General features: G+C 39.8%; 1 protein-coding gene across 2 annotated transcripts in view; it reads right to left on the bottom strand.

The window, feature by feature from the left end:
• Positions 1-17,742, bottom strand: part of PLXDC2 (plexin domain containing 2) — a 276,086-nt gene that overhangs the window by 36,378 nt on the left and 221,966 nt on the right. For both annotated transcript variants that reach the window (XM_032237801.1, XM_032237802.1), the window contains exons 7-9: positions 13,576-13,675; positions 2,234-2,329; positions 471-552 (exon numbers count right to left, since the gene is read on the bottom strand). In XM_032237801.1, the coding sequence (XP_032093692.1) occupies positions 471-552; positions 2,234-2,329; positions 13,576-13,675 (278 nt within the window). The remainder of the gene's footprint in view (positions 1-470; positions 553-2,233; positions 2,330-13,575; positions 13,676-17,742) is intronic.

Raw genomic sequence — 17,742 nt, 5'->3', positions numbered from 1 at the left:
TTTCATTCTACCCATTCCTTAATTTTAGCTACATACGTCCATATATAACTTAATATTTATTTATTTTTAAATGAGCAACATTTGCACTATTTTTACAGTAAAAGCTTGTTTATTAACCCATATAACCACTGTTGACTACTGATTTAATGGACAGCCTGTTGCCCTTTTAATTATATTTCATACCTTCTGCCAAAATCTTGTAATACTAGGGCACTCCCACCAAGCATGGCAAGGAATTCTTTTTTCCTAGTGTTAATTATTCTGGAAGAGTCTGGCTACCAATTAAGATCCCTTGGGAATTTGAGAAAGGAACCTTATAATTTCCTTTACCACAATTGAAAAGGTCAAAAAGAATTTGAGGCAATGAATTAGCTCAATTTAAAGAACCATTTATTGTCTGGGCGAAAGGAAAAACTGATTCATTATGAGGCCATTGTATACCAAAGACTAAGGCTAACAAGCTTTCTTACCTTTGGAGTTTATTGCACCAGCTGCAGTTGAAACCAATCTGAGACATTATACAGGGTTCACAGCTGTTAAACTGAAGACAAGCTGTAAAAACATAATAAGATAAAAATAAAATGTACATGTGCACAGGGGCAAGCAAATAAAAATAAACTGTTCATCTTAATAAGATTTCCTACAATTGATTTTTTTCAGGAACTTATTCTCTTCAAAATAAACGAAAAATGGTTGGAGGACAATAATTTGACACTTCCAGAACACACTACGGAGATATACAAATCTATTACAGACTGAGCTTGTACCATCAATTTTGATCCCTTTTGTAATTGTAATGCCTTTCTATATTTTGTGTATCTCCTAAATCTGCCTTTCTGCTATAAAGTTTTATTTGTTCCTTAATATCTGTTTACCTTTAATAGCATAATGTTTTTGATAGATGGGTATAACAAAAGGTTAGAAAACTGTGAAAGAGCCATAACTGGATTAAAAAGAGTTCAGCTACTGAGATAGTTTCTTCAAATGGGGTACAGGCAATTTCCATCCCAAGCTTGTCTATTTCTTTTGTTGTTTACATTTTCTCACATCAGTATCCATAATGGATGTCCAACCTCTGACAGACATCACTTGATCTGCTAGGTGCATCTACACCTTTTCACTGTTTTAAGTGAATAAACAAACAAACAACTTGCACAGAGTTCTTTAATACAACATTGTTTCGCTCAATGTAAGAAATTTGAGATAGCAAAGTGTCATATATAGATATATATCAATGATATGAGCAGGGCAAGCAGATGGCTATCAGTATCTTAAGACACACAAATATAGAACTTACGGCAATCAATCAAGTAAGTAAACCTATAATAAAGCTGTAAAACAGTCAATCAGACTGTGGAAATAGCCAGAAAATAGATGGGAGAAGAGATCAGCCAGATGGTATCCACAGTTCTTTATTACAAATTAAACTTTAACAATTGTGAGGACCAGCATTCTAATATAATGTTGAAGGCACTGACATCTGAACCAAGTCTGCCTCTTTTTTATGGATATAATTCTTTCAAAGCCCTGCAGTTTATCTCAAAGCGAATAGCATTTCTCTGTAATTCCATGGCTACTTCTCAGCTAAGAAGCATGGGTATCTGCAAGCTCCTGCTGCTTTTGTCAAAATGATGAAAACAATATCATACTGTTAGCTATGACCCTTTTGGTTGTGTATATACTGTCACAACACATGTACAAAAGAGGCAAGGCTTGCATTGTGACATTGATTTTATCACTGTTTGCCTCCTTCCCAACCCTGTGAACATAGCTGCTGAGAAGAACCAGCTGAATAAAAATATCCAAGAGAGTTAGGGGACCAGGTGTTTAAGAAGCTTCAATTGCTATCACCATAATAGAGGAGACCCGATAATGTAAATGTAGCTTACTCTGTGAGACAAGTGAAGTTTATTCAAGATTAAACAGTGAGGTCTATCATAGTGTTTGTATTATGAACTTTTGCACATCTAATTTAAGATCAGCGCTATATTGATTATTCCATGTCACCTCCAAAAAAAACCAGGCAAAATAAGAGCAGATTAGCACATTATATCCACTACTATATTACTGTGCTGGCTTAAATATCAACAGGTATAAGTAATACTCTATTGGCCAACAATAGAGTAAAAATATATCCTTTTTATGTATTACAAATGCTATAAAAGAAAAGTGGCATGTTTTAAATACAGCCTTTAAAATGTAGCATTTTATCTGCTTGTTAAATATAACTTACTGGGCAGAGGAATCATCTCAACTGCTGACAGATTGGTGACCTTTGACATCTGAAGCTCCACTTTGTGATATTCATAGATTGTTCTTCTACGAACATCTGCAAGAAAAGCTAAATTAGCATTGAGTTCTGTTGCTTAAACTTTATTATCATAAAATATTTATGTTATCAAGTCAAAATATGTATGTGTTAAATATATTTTAAAAATTAATGATTTTTATACATTGGACTATTTTCCTCCTTTTTATTGAAATTGAGTTTGGGTAGGGTCACAGTTTAAATTCACATTAAAGCACTTCCCTTAAAGTAAAATAGTCATTGCAAAATCATACATGGCTTGCTATAAAAATATACACTATTTAACAGAAAAATCAAATTACTTCGCAACGTTTGCTGCTTGCTTTACTACATGTTGTTTTGTTTGTAAATTATGCTCAGCGATAAAGATATTGTTATAATGGTAACATACATTTATGTCATTAATAAATTAAGAACCATCGATTATATTTTCTTCTGGATTTCTTGGATCTTGATAGAAATTGACCATTGGCTTACCTGAAGGGTTCTTTTTTGTGTACTGCGGGAGAGTCCAAGCATGGATTAAACTAGTCTGATTGCCCTAGGACTGAGGAATCTTTTTTCCTCCTTAAAGCCAGATTTTTGACCAGTTCTGGAACCAGTGAAGGCTGATGATGTAATGAAACAAAAAAGGGGTCTGAGTTGATGTGATGGCCCCGAATCCCTGGACCTGAAGATCCTGGGCAGGGTTAGACTCTCCCGCAGTGCACAGAAAAGGACCTTTCAGGTAAGCCAATGGTCATTTTCCTATGCACTGTTTGGAGAGTCCAAGCATGGGGCATACCCAAGTTAATTGTCACTAGGGCGGGAAGAAGTTCTGTCTTGGGATGCGGTTGTGGAAACAACCCCCTGCAGAACCTGCCTGCCAAACAATGCCTCAGCTGAAGCAAACATGTCCAATTTATAGTTCCTGACAAAGGGCAATGGGGATGACCACGTAGCCGCTCTGCAGATGTTATCAATTATGGCCTGGGTTTCCCAGATAGTGGTGGTGTTGATGCTCCTTGTAGAGTGAGCGATGATATGTCGAGGTACTGCCTTGGTCTGGTATGCAGCTGCAATGCACGCTCTTAGCCATCTGCCAATAATGTAAGATGTTACCATTTGTCGCATGGAGCCTCGCTGGAAAGACACAAAAAGGGCCTCAGACCTGCGGAATTCTGCTGTCCATTTAAAATATCTCTGCAGGTCTTGTCTGATGTCCAGAGTGTGCCAGACACGTTCCCTCGGGTACCTGGAACACGGACAAAAGTTTGGTAGAATCACCTCTTGCGCCCTATGGAACCATGGGTTAAATTATGGACTGAAGGCTGGGTCCAGGCAAAGTACAACTCTGTCCGGATGTATGATACATAGGTCAGACAGATAGAGCTGCCAGTTCTGATATTCTCCTTGCGGATGTTATAGCAATAAGAAAGACTGTCTTAAGCATGAGGTGCTGGAGAGAAGCTGTACGAAGAGGCTCGAAAGGAGTTGAAGTGAGAGCCTGTAGAACCACCAATAACTGCCAAGTCAGGTACCAGTGGACCACCAGAAGACGCAGATTAGAGGAACCCTTGAGGAAGCACCAAACCCTTGGTAGTCTGCTGAGGGGCTGAGCTGAATCCCCAGACCAAATGGTGAATAATGCAGTGACGTGCTGTCGAAGGGTGTTAGGAGTGAATCCCCGATCGAGGCCCTCCTGTAGAAAGGCCAATATACGGGGTACTGGAGCTGTGACCGGATCAAGCTGGAGGTTGTTGCACCACTTAGCGAAGGTGGTCCACGTGGAGTCATAAATTCTGGTCATTGAAGGTCGCCTGGATGCCTGGATGGTATGTCTCACCTCTTCTGACAGATCATCCCTCCTCAGGAGGTCCCCTTCAAGTACCAGAGGGCCAACTGGAGCCACTAGGGATCCAGATGGATAATGGCCCCCTGGCTGAGGGAGATCTGAGGGATTTGCCATGGGCTGGACACCAACAGACGGATGAGGTTGGTGTACCAGGACCTCTGGGGCCAGTGAGGCGCTACCAGCAGCACCTCGGCCCTCTCTGCAATGAAGGCGATCACTTGTGGCAGAAGCAGAAGTGGAGGAAACACATATAACAGTTCCTGAGGCCACCTGCAGCGGAGGACATCTGTCCCCTCCGCCTCTGGCGAGTGGAAGCGGAAGAAGAAGTGTTGGAGCTGCGTGTTCTCGTGGGTGGCAAACAGGTCAATCACTGGGGTGCCGAATCTGCAGGGCAACTGGTGGAACAGGAGTGGATGCAATCACTACTCTGCATTGTCTATGGTGATCCTGCTCAACCAGTCTGCCTGTATGTTTTCCACTCCCAAGATGTGTTCGGATTGGATGGATTCAACCTGACACTCTGCCCACCTGCCCAGGGCCTCTGCCTCCACCATGAGCTTCCTGGATCTTGTGCCACCTTGACGATTTATATGTGCCTTGGTGGCCACATTGCCCATCATTAATAGTACGTGCCGATGTAGAATGTCTTGCTGAAAATCACTCAGGGCGAGTCTCGCTGCCTGCAGCTCTAGCCAGTTGATGTTGCTGGCCGCCTCAGGTGGAGACCACTTGTCCTGAGTCACACAATGTGCTATGTGAGCACCCCAGCTGGCAAAGCTGGCGTCCGTTGTGATTATTACTCTCGTGGGTTCTTTGAAGAGATGACCCTTTAACAAGGCTGCTGATCGCCACCACCTGAGGGATCTATTCACGGTCGGTGGAAGACGAACCTTCATGAGTTGCTTCTGTTGGATCTCTGATGAGCAGGAGGAACCACTGCCGCTCTCGGGAGTGGAGTCGGGCCCAGGGAACTACCAAGATGCATGAGATCATCTTCCCTAACAGTTGCGAGAGGAGCAGCACAGGGACCTGCCTCAACCCCTGAACCTTGTGGACTAGGGAGCCTATGCTGTCTATCCTGTCCTGGGAGAGGAACACCCTGCAGATGGAAGTGTCTATCACTGCCCCCAGGTGGAGAAGCTTGATGGTCGGAGAGAGATAATTTTTCTCCAGGTTCACGGAGAACCTGTGTACCTGGAGGGATTTCATGGTGACTTGAAGGTCCCGCAAGATCTGTTTCCTGGATGATGACTGGATGAGTATGTCGTCCAGGTGACACTGGAGCCTTCTGAATTTGTGCCTGAAGTGCGCTGTGACTACTGACAGAATTTTGGTGAATTTCCTGGGTGCCGACGACAGGCAGAAAGGTAGGGCCCTGTATTGATAGTGTTGGCCTGCATAGAAGAACCGCAGGAAACTTCGGTGTTGTGGCTAAATTGAAATGTGTAGGTATGTCTCCTTTAGATCTATGGACATGAGGAGGTGTCCTTGGTGAATCCCTGCTAGGATGATTTGCAGGGATTGAATTTTGAACCTCCTGTATGCAAGATGATAGTTGAGGTTCTTGAGGTCCAAGATCGCCCCCCTGAGCTCTTGGGCACCAGGAAGAGGATGGAATAAAATCCCTTCCACTCCTGGCTGGGTAGTACCTGCTCTATGGCATTGATCTCCAGGAGATGATGGATCTCCTGGATCATAAGCTCTCTCTTGAGAGGGCAAGAAGGGGTGGGGCATCAGATGAAATTCCTTGGGGAGCGTGAGATGAACTCTAGCGAGAGTTCCTCCCTCACAGTCTGCAGGACCCAGGCATCCTCCGTGGTCTGTCCCCATTGGGAGAGGAACAGCTGAAACCATCCCCCGATGGGAGGGGACCCTTGGTAGTCACTTGGATTTGTGGAAGGGTCTGTGTGAAGCCCTGCCGCAGTTAGGTCTGCGGAAGTTGAATTGCTGTCTGCCCCCGTCCTGAAAGGACTGCCTGTCCTGGGATCTATTGTTGGATTGATTAAATGATCTGAGGGCCATGGAGGAGAACAAGGAGTCATTCGTACAAAAGGGCTGACTCCTAAAATAGGGAGTGGACTTACGATCCTGCTTCTTAGTCAGGGTGGGAAGGATCTTCCACTTATCCTTAGATTCAATTAGGAAGGGGTCTAAGACCTCTCCAAATAGCCTGGTTCCCTTGAAAGAGCAGAAGTGAGCTTCCACTTGGCCTTCTGGTCGGCCTGCCAGTGGTGAAGCCAGATGAGGTGCCTAGAGGTTACATTGGAGGCTAGCACCCTCGAGGTAAATTTCACTGCATTAAGCAAGGCGTCGGCTGATTACTGGGCTGCTGCAATGCTCTTAGTCACATCTTGGTGGAGGTGAGTGTCCTCTGCTGGGAGCTTAGACTGTAGCTCATGTAGCCAAATTATGGAAGCCCTGTTAAAGAATGATGCAGAAGAAGACGCCTTAATGGCCCAGGCTGCCGCTTGATGGGGTTTGTGGCAAGCCTTCTCTGCCTTTTTGTCTTCCACCTTGAGACCCTCCATCAGGTCTGCTGGAAGAACAGAATTAGACGTGAGGGCTGCTATTGAAGGATCTACCGAGGGCAAGGTTAAAAGGTCCTCTAGGGTTGATTCCATTGAATATAGCTTCTTGTCCCCCACACTGGGCGCAGCTAAGGAACCAGGTTGGACCCATTGCCACTGAATTACATCCATAAAGACAGGAGCCTGCATCTTAAACATGCTATCGTTGGGATTGGCTACGGTTGAATCAGAAGAACCTTGGCAGGCCTGGGCCTTAGTGCCCAGCTGGGTAATGGCCTTGGCCTTGTGTAAAATGGATTTAAACAAGATGGGCTTGAAGAGTCCAGATAAAGCAGGAGCCTCTGGGGAAAGGTCTTCATCCTCCGAGAGTTCCTGCTCCTCTGCTCTGGGTCCCCCAGGTAGAGATCTCACTGACTACAGAGGATTCCAGAAAAGGATGGTGTACCCTGTGGCTAGTGCCAGATGCTTCTTTCCTAACCCAGAGGGGGCTGGATTAGCTGGGGCTTGATCCTTCTTCTGAAGTCCCTCCGCTATGCCCTGGGAGATGGCCCGAGAAATACTGCTTGCATATGGGTGGAAAGTTCAGGCCCCATATCCTCTCCAGGCCTATCCCCGCTATTGGCTCTGGAGGAAAAGAGTGCCCGGTCCTCGGAGGATGGAGCTGAACACCCCCCCCCCTTTCAGGCTGAGCTGCAGTTCCAGGGACAAGCTCAGAGACAAAGAAAGGTGCAGGGGAACCGGGATCTACTAGGGAAATATCAAGTGACAAGAATGCTTTCACTGGTGGGTTTAAGCTAGCCCTAAACTAAACAGCAAACTTTATTTGGAAGGAAGAGTGCTTATCTATAATGGGAAATTAAAAAGAATAATTGTGAGTTTGACCTTAAGCCACATTATGCCAATACATGCCTACGAAACAAGATAAAAACCAGAGCTTTTGTCTGCTATTTTCTGGATGTGGGAGCTTTTGCACATGTAGAATAGGAAAAGTTTTTGGTTTTAAAAAAAAATTAAAAAACCACTAATGACTGCTTGCCTGAACATAGTGCCCTTTCTTTCTTCCAAACACTATTAGTGAGAATCACTATTCCTTATTTTATAATATTTCATTATGTACAAATAGTCCTTGTACCTGGCCACAATTGGAACTGGCAATTATGAAGCTAAGTGAAGCACTTGTTAAAGGACATATCAAATGTCCACAGCAGACTTATGCCCTCAATTCTGGGTTGTTGCTAAAGAATTGGTCATTAAATGAGACATCATGTCACAGTGACTTGAAATTTTACTACTGGCTTCCTTGTTGACTGATTGTTGGAAGCTGACTATGATACATGCAAATGGCTCATGACTGTAGGACACAAACAGTCATAAAATCCCACCAGTTGTGAGAAATGCCTGAATCTTTATCATTTAACTATGGAGAAACTGCAATGGTTTCAAGTGCAAGAACTGTTGGTGAAGTTACGTTCTCAGCACCATTATAACTTTGAATGGTTGAATTTCAGAGCAATGAACATTTCAGCCACATTCAACCCACATGCTAACCTCTTTGAGAGCATTATTTTGAATTCAGGGTCTCCCTAGTTCTACTTTCATATTTTTAGAAGCAGATCAGAATTATTCTCCTATAATTTCTATTCTGGGAAAGAAGACTTGATCAACCTTTAAAGTCAGATTGAGATTGATCTATCTGCATCAAAAGAGCCAATTTTAAATGACACAGTGAAGCTGACACAGAATTGATACAGTAGTGTGATAGTATTTGCATTATTTTATGGTATCATTCATAAGTCAATATATCAATAAACAACTGATATGAAAATCTACACTATAGCATTTTCTTCCAGTTAACAAAATCCAATGTGGTTGTCATTTACACAGGTTGGTAGAAACGGTAGCAAGATTTGAATAAAACGAATTCACTATTTAATTCTATTTGCTTTACACTGAGTAACTTAAAGTTTTTGTTCAATGTTTCCTGCCAGTCATTCTGATATAAATGATAATACTGTATTATCCCACCATCACCTCCCTATCTACTCTGCCAACTGGCTAATTAAAACATTTTACTCAAAGTAGCTGAAGAAATAAATGTTCTTTCGGTCAGCAGTTATTTCTACTGAACAGCCTTCTTTTGAGTAAAGATATCAAAAGACCACTACTTGTGAAGAAATCTCCTATGTGTGAATAGAGTATGTATTAATCCAAATATAGAGAAGCTAATATTCATTACCACGAGTTATGATGTAAAAGGCTTTAACTTTGTGGTACGTAAAAAGATCATTCTCATAATAAAGTTTATATGTATTATTGTACAAAATTGAAATTTCTAATATGTATAAGATTGTTTGAACTATGCTCTTGAGAATATGGGGCATCCCTCTAGAAAGTACTACTTACAACAGAAGCAAAGCAAGACAATTTCTGCAAGTGCTCTACATCTCTCATAAAATGGCAAGATTCATGGGATGACTAGGATGCTTCTTCCCAAATAAGCACACACAGGATAGATATTTCACTCTAAAAGCTCATCATAGCTATTAGAGTACACTATCAGGCTTCCCAGTTCCATGTTCTCTGGCAGCTTGCATTTTGCTTGATTGACATCTTGCCAGTAAACATTATTGCACCATAACCCAGAACAATAATTGTTTAGTTGAGTGATTAGTGGCTGCCTGGGTCTATGTGCTACTGAAGAAAATGACTGTTTATTGGGGTGAGCATGCTATGGAATAACCTTCCCAGAGTGGCTGCATTCCCCATAGCTGTTCAATTAGATTGTTTGAATGAGAGCCTGGCAATCATGGAGGAAGTGCCAAAAAATGCAGATGGTCAGGTAGAAACCTTTCCCAATGTAAAGGATGAAGTGTCAAGGCATGGAAGAAATATTCTCAGGACAGATAGAGACATTAGACCAAATGACTCTGGCTCTCAAGGATGGGGAAAAAAATCAAGTCCATTTAATTGGAAGCAAGGGAGAAAATACATACAATTTAAATCTTGAAGCAAGCAAGCAGGCACGCAGGCAGGCAGGCAGGCAGACAGACAGACAGACAGACAGACATATATGTGTGGCTTAACTTCTAAGACGTGCTGTAGGCAGATTTTGTCTGTATCAACACTGCTTTTTTGTTTGCAATAAAACTAACTATGAACCCATATTAAGTCTGTAAAACCTATGCTATTAGCTGGCTACTGAATACAGGGTTTAGTTTTTGAAAGTCTAGATTTATTGCTATCCCTATTGTGTATACAATAAGCTGTACTACACTGACTACTGCTGTATGGAAATAATAAAGGATATTTTGTAGATGCTTGCAGAGAGAGAGTGGAATTGCTGGATATTTGCACAGCTTGCACAGAGTATAACACACAATCTACTATTACTTTCTTATATTGAAGAAATCTGTATAACACAACCCAAAGACAAGAACCATGTTTTCTGTAATGATCATTGGGTGCCTGTTTTACAAGAAAGGATAACCTTGAACAGCAAAGCTTTATAGAAATTGAGAGCTGCATGGCAGGAAATTCTGATTGGTTGGTGATTTGGGGGAAACTAGGTTGGTCCTTGTCTGTATATGTGAGGTGAGTTTATTAGTTAGGCAAGATGGATCTTTTGGAGGGTTTAGGTGAAAGAAACAAAAGATACCTTGGTTGAATTTAAAATGTGACACATCTAATTGGGACAGCATAATTGAAGCACAAACACATAACTCAAAGTTCATGTTTTAAGTCAACATAATGTCAACATAATTTAACATCTTTATTGTCAGGTACTGATCCATATCTCTATGTAAAAGGAGAACTTGGGGAAAAGGAGTAAGTTCAAATTGTATTATGTAGTATAAAACAGAGAAACCAAATTCTCCTAAACCAAGAATTGACAATGACTTCATTATTAAACATGGAGATAAGATAAGAACTATAAATTCATTTAAGAGAAACCAACAAACTAAACAATGAAGATCTAGAAGTGAATTGGAATAAATGTAAAAATGCAATAGTAGTGGTAACAAACTCAAAGCTAAGAGAGAGATACCACAAGAAACAACAGTGGATGATGGATGAAATTCTTCATATCATGGATGAAAGACGCTCTTATAAAAATAAAGAAAAATACAATGAATTGCAGAAAACAATAAAAGAAAAATTCGACTGGCAAAAGAAAAGTGGTTTGCAAAGTGATGCAAAGAAATAGAAGAGACAGAAGGTATTCATGATAACTTCAACTTACACAAAAAAGTAAAAGAAGCAGCAGGTGTCTACAAAAAGAAAACCAACAACTTAGTTGACAAAGAGAGGAAAATCATCTTGGAAGAGGATGAAAAACTAAAAAGATGGAAGGAATATATTGAATAACTTTTTGAGGATACTAGGGATGATACAGCAATAGCAATAGCAGTTCGACTTATATACCGCTTCATAGGGCTTTCAGCCCTCTCTAAGCGGTTTACAGAGTCAGCATTATTGCCCTACAGTCTCGGTCCTCATTTTACCCACCTCAGAAGGATGGAAGGCTGAGTCAACCCTGAGCCGGTGAGATTTGAACCGCCGAACTGCAGATAACAGTCAACTGAAGTGGCTGCAGTACAGCACTCTAACCACTGCACCACCTCGGCTCTATATGGATATGGGAACTATGACAACAGGACCCAACCTCACTATGGAGGAGGTTGAACATGCAATACAAATAGCAAAAACAAGAAAAGTCACAGTAGAAATTTTAAAATTGCTGGAAGACAATGGGAAGAAATTTTTATTACAGTTTTTCAATAGAATATATGAAACAGGAAAGATACCAAATGATTGGCTAAAGTCAACCTTTGTGACAATCCCCCCAATAATAAATGCAAAGACGTGTACTGAATACAGAACAATAAGCTTAATGAGTCATGGCCTGAAAATGTTTTTGAGAATAATTCACACAAGAATATACAACAAAATTGAGGAGTGTCTAAGTAACACACAATTTGGTTTCAGTAATCTTGGTACATGAGTTGCCCTATTCAGTGTTCAAGTTCTTGTACAGTACTGTAAAGATGTCAATCACAGTGTTTACATGTGCTTCATTGATTTTGAAAAACTATTTGATAAAATAAGACACAGCAAACTATTACAAATCCTGAAACAAGTGGGACTAAATGACAAAGACATCTGAATCATAAAGAATCTATATTGGCATCAGGTAGCAAATGTGAGACTATACTCAGATGATGCAGAAATACGAAGAGGGGTCAGAAAGGGCTGTATTTTGTCTCTGCTGTTGTTTAATATTTACTCTGAGTCAATTTTCAACAAAGCACTGGAAAACATTGATGCTGGCCTCAAAGTAAAAGATGTTCAGATCAACAATTTAAGATATGCTGATGATACAATTCTGCTTGCCAGTAAGAATGAAGACCTTCAGCTCCTCATCAACAGTCCCAGAAATATTTGAAAAATATGGCTTGAAGCTTAACACCTCAAAAACCAAGATCATGGTCATCAGCAAACAACCCATTAACTTACCACTGATAAATTCATAAGAAATACCACTGGAAAAAGTTGAAAGGATCACGTATCTTGTTTTTAATTTACATGAAAACTGGGACATGATTAGTGCAGTAAAGACAAGGATAGAGAGAGCTCGAACAGCATTTTTCAAAATGAAAAAGGTCTTCTATAATCATGACATAAGCTTAACACTGAAAATCAGGCTTGTCAGATAATACATCTTTTATATCCTGCTCTATGGAGTAGAGAGTTGGTCTCTGACAAAAAACCACTTGAAGAAACTGGAGGCATTTGAAATGTGGATTTACAGACAGCTGTTACGTATAAGCTAGGTTGACAAAATCACAAATGAGGAGATGATGAGCCCCCTGGGAAAGCAAAGGGAAATCATCAAAGCCATTAAAAAGCGAAAGTTAGACTATTTTGGACAGGTGATGCAACATCCAGAAAAATACAGCATCCTTCATTTAATCCTTCATGGAAAGATTGAAGGCAAACGAGGTCTAGGCAGAAGAAGAACATCATGGCTTAACAAAACCTAAGGGACTGGTTTGGACAAAAGTCAGCAGCACTTACTCATGTGGCTGTTGACAAAAATAGGATAGCCAACATGATTGCCAATGCCTGTTGATGGACTGTTGATGGATAATAACAAAGATTGAAAGACTGTTGGACGGACAATTTTTAGAGACCTCTGGAGAAATTGTCAATTCATTTATGCTCTACTCCAATACAAAAGAGTCAAATCCCACAGGAGCTTGGACTCTACATGTCTTTAATCTCTACATTATGGAAGTGAGACTATTTGTGCCAGAAAGTAAATCTCCCTTTGTCTGGAATAGTGTTTTGAATACAAAGAGAAAAAAAATGCAAGTTGAGCTTGTATCAAACGCCTATCTTTGCCATGCCCACCATGACCATGCCCATCCCCAGCCACTTCCACCTCTCATCTGAGCAAGGTCAAACACAACCCAGATGAAGCCCTCAGTGAAATGAGTCTGACACCCCTGCTCTAAGATCTCTTAGTGGAATAAAGAAATTGTACATATGAAATCCTACAAGTAAAAATTCCATTTTATAAATAAATGAACAAAATAAATGATTATTACAGTGATAATCTCTTATTATATATTCTTCATTGTTCCTTCAGTAGAAATAACCAAAATTCTGTAAAATTAGTTGCTCTGAACTACAGAGAATCTTGAGGGACTTTTTGAATAGTTGAGAAAAAGTGATATAGAGTCACAGTGGGAGTTATAAGCCAAAAAATATATATATTTAAATTAGTGATCTGAACCTAATAAAACTTCTAGTTTTGTTTAGATAAAACATTTTTAATCTCCTTTAATCTATTTTTCTCTCACAATAAATTATATTGGCTCATGCTACATTCAGTAACAACATACTAGGAATTTGCTGGATCCTGTGGAGAACCACAAATGCATCTGACAGCCCCACTTTAACAGGATGATTAGTTGAACTTATCTGGGTCACTGAGACAGGAATCTGCCAAAAAAGGGAAAAAAAGAGATAGTTTTTCAAACAATCTATTTTTGATAGCAGCTATTTATCACTAACATGTTATATTATAAAATGTAATGAAATATTGAACAAAGTTCAGATATGGTAACCCGATCCTCCTTTGCTTTAAATAGAGTAAAAGGAAAGGAGGGGAGGAACATTTTGAGTGCTGCAAACTTGTGTTAATGTAACCTTACAACAAAACCATAGCTACTATTTATACTGTGCTTGTTTGGATTACCAGAATGGCTAATATCAGGCTTGTTTTCCTGTCTTTCAAGATCATTTCCACATACCATTATATCTCCCTTTACTTGCTAGTGGGGGTCTGTTTTTATAAGAAATGGAGTTTAGTTATAACTGCTCTCCACTGATTGTCTATACAACATTAAACTGATCTTTCAAAAAAGAGTACATTCATTTGGGAATGAGAAAACAATATGAAATAAGCAAGTACACAATGAGATGTGACTTGAAGCTAATATTCAAAGTTTTGGCAGACCTGCTCACCAATTTCCTGTAACTACCTCAGCAATTATGTTTTCAAGTCTGTCAGCCATAGACTTCATTGTCAGATCACTCTAGGAACAAAGCTCATAAAAACTTGAAATACAATAAATATATTTCTCAAACAATTAAATGTGCTTATTGTGTAAACAGCTTTCCCCCCTCCCCAATGTTGTTTCATGAGCACTAATAGAATTCTGCACAAAGACAGAGAAAATAAATATGATGGGAAACATATTCCATTTCTGTTACTGAATATTTTATAGAAATTCTCTTAATTCTGGGGAACAGCAAAACAATAACCTATTTGGATTGTCTAAATCAGTGGTCCCCAACCTTTTTATCGCCGCGGACCAGTCAGCCTTTGATAATTTTACCGTGGCCCGCTGAGCGCGCGCAGGGGTGGGGGGGCGTTGTTCGCGACGACACATTGATTGTTTATATATCACGTGCGTACCAGCGCGGGGCTCTCTTCCCTGGAGCCTTTGCGCACGGCCCAGGAGCTTTTGCGCACGGCCCAGGAGCCTTTGCGCTGCAGCGATCATGTCCCCCGGCCGCTGCAGCGATCATGGCCCCCGGCCGCTGCAGCGATCATGGCCCCCGGCCGCTGCAGCGATCATGGCCCCCGGCCGCTGCAGCGATCATGGCCCCCGGCCGCTGTGCGGCCCAGTGCCAGGTACTCCACGGCCCGGCACCGGTCCGCGGACCGGGGGTTGGGGACCACTGGTCTAAATTAAGGGGGGCATTTGTCTCTGCATTTTAAACATCCAAAGAAAGGCTGATTTTGAAGTAATTTGCTTTTCAAGATTTTTTTTTAATTTGGAGTAAACAATAGAAAGGCTTCTAAGCTATGCTAATGTTCAGCAGTACAACTGTTTCTGTTTCTTTCTTAATCAAATTAATGTCAGTACTAAATTGCTCCCTACATTTTTCTAATTTTGCTTAATGTGAAAGCTTTACCTGCTCTTTAGGCAGGTAAATGAGACATCAACCCTGTAAAAGCTATTTGTTGTATTTGCAAAATGTGCTGGAGTAAAGGTTGGGGTTAGTGGGGGCAGGGTGGTAAAAAGACTAAAAAGAAACTAGACTTGAAGCAGAGAACAAGGAAACTTTCTTGTTTTATGAGATGGACACAAAACAAAAAAATGCAATGTTGACTTCTAGGATTAAATGGCCCAATTTCCCTATTATTTTATATAATTTTATATAATCTTAACTAACACTACAGAATATTATAGAAGTAGTACATTCACATATCCCTTCAACCTATTTATAATTATTAGGACCACGCTAATTTACTTGGACTTCAGTAAGTAGATAAAATAGAAAAATGTGGGTTAGACAGCATCACTACCAGATGGATTCGTAACAGGCTGACCAACCACTCTCAACGTGTAGTCCTCAATGGAGCTGCATCTACATGGAGGGAAGTATACAGCGGGGTCCCCAAAGTCCTGTTTTAGGCCCAGTACCCTTCAACAACTTCACCAATGATTTGGACAAGCGGATAGATGGGAAACCTATCAAATTTGCAGACAATACCAAGCTATCACTTGTAAGAGAGACTTAAGATACAGAAGGAATTTGACAGAACTGAACATTAGGCACTACCTAACAAAATGAAATTCAATGGTGAAAAAAGTAAGGCAAGAAAAGAAAATGCCCAGGTACAGTATATGTGGCATCTCGCTGAATAGTAGTAACTATTAGAAGGATCTTGGACTCCTAGTGGTCAACCATTGAAATATGAGCTAGCAGTGTGCAGCAGCTGTCAAAAAAGCCAACATAGTTCTAGACTGCATAAACAAAGGGATAGAGGGATAGAATCAAGATCACATGTAATGCTAATACCGCTTTATAATGGAAACATTTGGAATATTGCATCCAGTTTTGGTCACCACAATGTAAAAAAAGATGTTGAGATTCTAGAAAGAATGCAGAAAAGAGCAACAAAGATGATTAGGTGACCGGAGGCTAAAACATATGAAGAAGAATGGTTGCTGGAACTGGGTATATCTAGTTTAATAGAAAGAAGGACTAGGGTAGATATGATAGCAGTGTTCCAATATCTCAGGGCTGCCACAAAGACTAGGGATTCAAACTATTCTCTAAAGCATCTAAGGCTAGGACAAGAAGCAATGGGTGGGAACTAATGAAGGAGAGAAGCACTTAGAACTGAGGAGAAATTTCCTGACAATTAGAGCAATTAATCAGTGGAACAACTTGCCTGCAGAAGTTGTGAATGCTCCATTACAAGAAGCTTTTAAGAAGATGTTGGATAACCATTTGTCTGAAGTGGTGTATAATTTCCTGCCTAAGCAGGGGGTTGGATTAAAAGAACTCCACGGTCCCTATCCACTCTGTTATTCTGTTATCTGCTTTGGGCTCATATGACTTCCTTCTCACATGAGAGATGGAGAATGAAAGCTTGTCCATGAAAGCTTCTGGTCATAATTGGTTCCAAACCAGGGTGAACCTAAGTGTCACTTGAGCATTAAAATTAAGCAGGGGAAATTTCTTTAAGGGAAGGAACAATTCTTCAACTATTTTCAAGGGTAGGATTGATTTAGAAGTATAGTTTAAAAAATAAATGAGAAATGGTCTAGCCCTAGGTCTTCTTTAGGGATTTAATCACCAAGGAAGCTGCACACTGCTTACAGATGATTCTTCCATTAAAAAAAATAGGATAATCATAAATAGTTTTGGCTATCTTGTGTTTAAATAAATGTAGAATGTTAACTCCCAAGCCAAGTCTCTTCCATCAAATTGAACTAAAAGGAAAACATGAAAAATATTTCTTTTTTTTATTTTTGATTAAACAAACACAACATAAAAATATAAAATAAAATTATATTTCGTTACATATTGTAGAAGTGTGTTGATTGGTTACAAATAACTTTCGTGCATCTCTTCCACAGTCATTACTTATAATTCATATCACATTGTATATTTTAAATCAAAAGTCTTTCCATATCTTACTATCAACATCCCACAATTCTTATTGGACTATAATTGTTTTAATGTCCTTTTGCATAAAATAATCCAAAATTGAAAACACAACCACATAATGACATTTTATTAATTATTTCTAATATAATCTTTATATTACACCTTTATAACATGTTCTAAGTAAAAATTAATTATGTTTGATAACAAGGTTTCTAATCCTCCTTTCCAAATCGCTGTTTACAATTTATATCCCAATTCCTTTTATTAAACCAGTACATAAAAATTCATTCACCATTTATATCAAATTTCCTCTCATCAAACCAACTCATGTATGTACCTTATTATCCTTATCAATTATTTATTTAACATAGCACTCTATAAATAATTAAATTACTAATCACTAATTACTAAAATTAACTATTTTTTTATTATTAACTTTCATATATCAGCCTGTATCCTTCCAGTAATCATACAGTCTTATTTCTTTTGTCATTTCTGGAATTGATCTTCTATTTATTTCCTTGATAAATTTTTTGTGGACTTCTCTCCGCAGCTTGTTGCTTGTAGCATTACTTAAGTAATCTCGATGCCCTCCA

The sequence above is a fragment of the Thamnophis elegans genome, chromosome Z (assembly GCF_009769535.1).
Source record: "Thamnophis elegans isolate rThaEle1 chromosome Z, rThaEle1.pri, whole genome shotgun sequence".
Lineage (NCBI taxonomy): Eukaryota > Metazoa > Chordata > Lepidosauria > Squamata > Colubridae > Thamnophis > Thamnophis elegans.
The sequence above is the reverse complement of the archived record's forward strand: the minus strand, read 5'-3'. Positions and strand labels throughout refer to the sequence as shown.